The sequence below is a fragment of the Sorex araneus genome, chromosome 3, assembly GCF_027595985.1.
Source record: "Sorex araneus isolate mSorAra2 chromosome 3, mSorAra2.pri, whole genome shotgun sequence".
NCBI classification, from domain to species: Eukaryota; Metazoa; Chordata; class Mammalia; order Eulipotyphla; family Soricidae; genus Sorex; species Sorex araneus.
The window spans coordinates 192,815,048-192,818,022 of record NC_073304.1 but is presented as its reverse complement, the minus strand read 5'-3'; the positions used below and the strand labels follow the sequence as shown (position 1 = coordinate 192,818,022).

Sequence of the window (2,975 nt, the reverse complement as noted above, 5' to 3'; positions counted from 1 at the left end):
TTTTTACTTTAGTGAAAGGATCCAAGTAATTCTGGGACTTAATTTCAGAGAAATTTTTGTTTTGTTTTTGTTTTGGAGCCACACCCAGCAGTGCTCAGGGATTGGCCCTGCACTCAGGGATTACTCCTGGTGGGCCAGGGACCTGTATGAGGTGCTGGGGATCGAACCCAGGTCAGCCGTGTATAAGACAAGCACCTTATCAGGAGCTGGAGCTGCTCTGATGTCGTGATCTTGAAAATACTTTTTGGGGACTGGAGAGAGACTAATGTTGCTTTGCATACAGCAGACCTGGGTTCAGTTCCCAGCACCTCAGATGCTCTGAGCACCACCAGGAGACCCAAATACAGAGTCAGAAGTACCAACCTCCTCCCTCGGCCCCCCCCCCCCCCGTCCCACTCCGCTAAAAACAAACAACACTAGAATACCCGGAATCCTATACACAGCACAGATGACCTTTTCCTCTGGGGTTAAAAAAAAAATTTGGCCACACCGAGCATTGCTCAGGGCTAACTCCTTACTCTGTGTTCAGTGATCACTCCAAGTGGGTTTGGGAACTATATTGAAAGTAGAAACCTGTTTCTCCTTGCCAGCTGCCATAAGCAGCTTCATTTTAGCTATCCCCCTCCTACATCTTAAACATTCCTGCAAATCCCTGCACTCTTCTGAGACTGGGGGAGTTTACAATTTCCCAGAACTATAGACTTTGCCCCAGACCTTGGCCTCACAGGAGACTAAGACAAATGGGCAGTATTCCTATGGTGAAATATAGAATCCAAAAGGTCTTAAATAAAAGGATAGTCCCCACTAGCCTAAGTAGGAATGCAAGATGTTAATCTTAGCAACACGAAAACAAACAAATGGGAATCCTCTGATACTCTGAGTAACACAAAGATCCAGTTTTCCTATTAAAAACTCCACATAAAGAGCCATACTTCACTTCGTCCTGTACTAAGATCCTCCTCATGCTAGGGAGTTTCTTCTACTTCCAGTAAATTTGTTCTCTAACTTAAGTCTGAGCATCTTAATTACTCAATATGTTCTTTATTTTTTAATTTCATTTTTCTGCTTTTTTTGGTTACACCTGGTGGTGCTCAGGGGTTATTCCTGGCTCTGCACTCAGGAATTACTCCTGGTGGTGCTTGGAGGACCATATGGGATGCAGAGGTTCAAACCTGGGTTGGCCACATGCAAGGCAAATGCCTACCTGCTATTGCTCCAGCCCCTATTTTTTTCATTAAATCACCATGAGATAGCTTATTACTCAGTATATTTACTCTTCAAAATATTGAAGAACCTGGAAACATGGACAAGCAAACTGTCAATATGCCAGATATCCAACCAGGGTCAGCCCCATGCAAGACAAGCTTACTGTCACTCCAACTCTGAGCCTGCCAGGACTAATTCCTATGCATAGAGCCAGGAATAAGCCCTCAATACAGGTTGTAGTGACTCAAATCCTCAAAATACTTTTTTTGGTCACATCCAGCAATGCTCAGGGGTTACTTCTGGTTCTGCACTCAGGAATTACTCCTGGTGGTGCTCAGGGGACCGTATGGGATGCCAGGGATCCAACCCGGGTTGGTCACGAGCAAGGCAAATGCTCTCTACCCACTGAATTATCGTTTCGACCCCCAAAAACAAGTTTTTAAAAATGCCTTTAACATTTTTTTGGTGCTTCAGAACCCAGCCACATTATTGCAAGTTGACACTGGCCACTGCTGCTTCCCCTGACAGCAGTACTGAGGAGAAGCTGAGCTGTGAAACTTGGGCCCTTACATGGGTGAAGTGGTATTCTAAATAAATCTCTTACCCTTACATATTCCTTGTCCTACAAACATCCCCAAGAAGAAACCTGGGTTCTCTACAGAGTAGTTGGAGAAAATCTGTCAGCCTGTAGCCCATTGGAAGAGTTTTTTCCAGAGGTTGGGGTTTTCCCAAGCATCTGCTCCTGTTTCTTAGCTGCTGCTGTGGTGATGCATCAATTCTATCCATTACTTCATTCAAGCTGGCTGCTGGCCAAACACAAACTTCACAAGGTCTGTGTTCTAGCAGGGACTTTTGGTGGTAGGACTTAATATTTTATGAGAGCCAAAGCCTCTTTCCCCTCCATCATATGGGAGGGAGGGGTGAATTGGCAACTCCTTGAAGGGATCAAGTATCTTGGCCGCCCCTCCCGTAAAAGGCTGAGACTGGAGAATCTCCTCACTGATCTCAAACCTTGCGCCTTTTATATAGAACGATCCCCGCTTCTGCTTCTGCTTCTGTTTCTGCCAAACATGCTTGGGGAATAAGGTTAGGCACTCTCCAGAACCACACTGTGTGCTTTTCCTGGTGCAGAGAGGCTCTTAGATGTTTGGGGCACCTCCCCAGAAGCAATCTCAGTCGCCGGGGCTAGAGCACTCCCAACAGCTGGCAAAACTGCTTGCACTAAGTTATTTATTTAGGTCCCAGCCCTGCTTTCAAGGCATTGCACCCTGAAGGTCTTCAAAACCCTCTTTCCCACCCAGGGAATCCATGCTGCTCCGCCACTTTGGGGCGGTTTGGCTGCCCTAGCCAGTGTCGTTTTTCTTCAGTTCTTCCACTTTGGCAACATACAGCCTCATGGCATCTATCTTGGACATTCCTTTGTTCTTGGTCCAGGCCTCCCACTTTGCTGTAGCTCTGACATCGGTGCTGGGAGGAGCAGGGATGTTACAGTCCCCCTGGGTGGCCTGTTTATATAAGCTGTACACGGACAGTTTCTCCTGGTCACTTAGGGGCGTCTTCAGCTGCTTAACAGCAGCACAGGCCAGTTCAAACTCCACCTGGCACATGAGAGTCGATGTAATCTTGAACTAAAAGGTGAAGGGGGGAGAGTTAGAAACAGTTGAGGTTGATGAGGACTGGGAAGAAATGGAAGGAGAAGGGAAAGAGCCAACGTATGGGGAGAACACAGGATTCTCAGTTTTCTCAGTGAGAAAATTTTAAGTATAGAA

The 2,975-nt window shown here is 46.5% G+C and overlaps 1 protein-coding gene across 1 annotated transcript; it reads right to left on the bottom strand.

The window, feature by feature from the left end:
• Nucleotides 1-1,908: 1,908 nt before the first annotated feature.
• LOC129403687 (diazepam-binding inhibitor-like 5) lies at nt 1,909-2,813 on the bottom strand. Its single transcript, XM_055133909.1, has one exon. It carries the CDS (start codon nt 2,811-2,813, stop codon nt 2,550-2,552), a length of 264 nt encoding a protein of 87 aa, XP_054989884.1. The 3' UTR covers nt 1,909-2,549.
• Between the last annotated feature and the right edge of the window lie 162 nt (nt 2,814-2,975).

Bases quoted from the DNA above. Each gene is read 5' to 3' on its own strand.
- LOC129403687 (XM_055133909.1), bottom strand. From the start codon at position 2,813: ATGTGCCAGGTGGAGTTTGAACTGGCCTGTGCTGCTGTTAAGCAGCTG.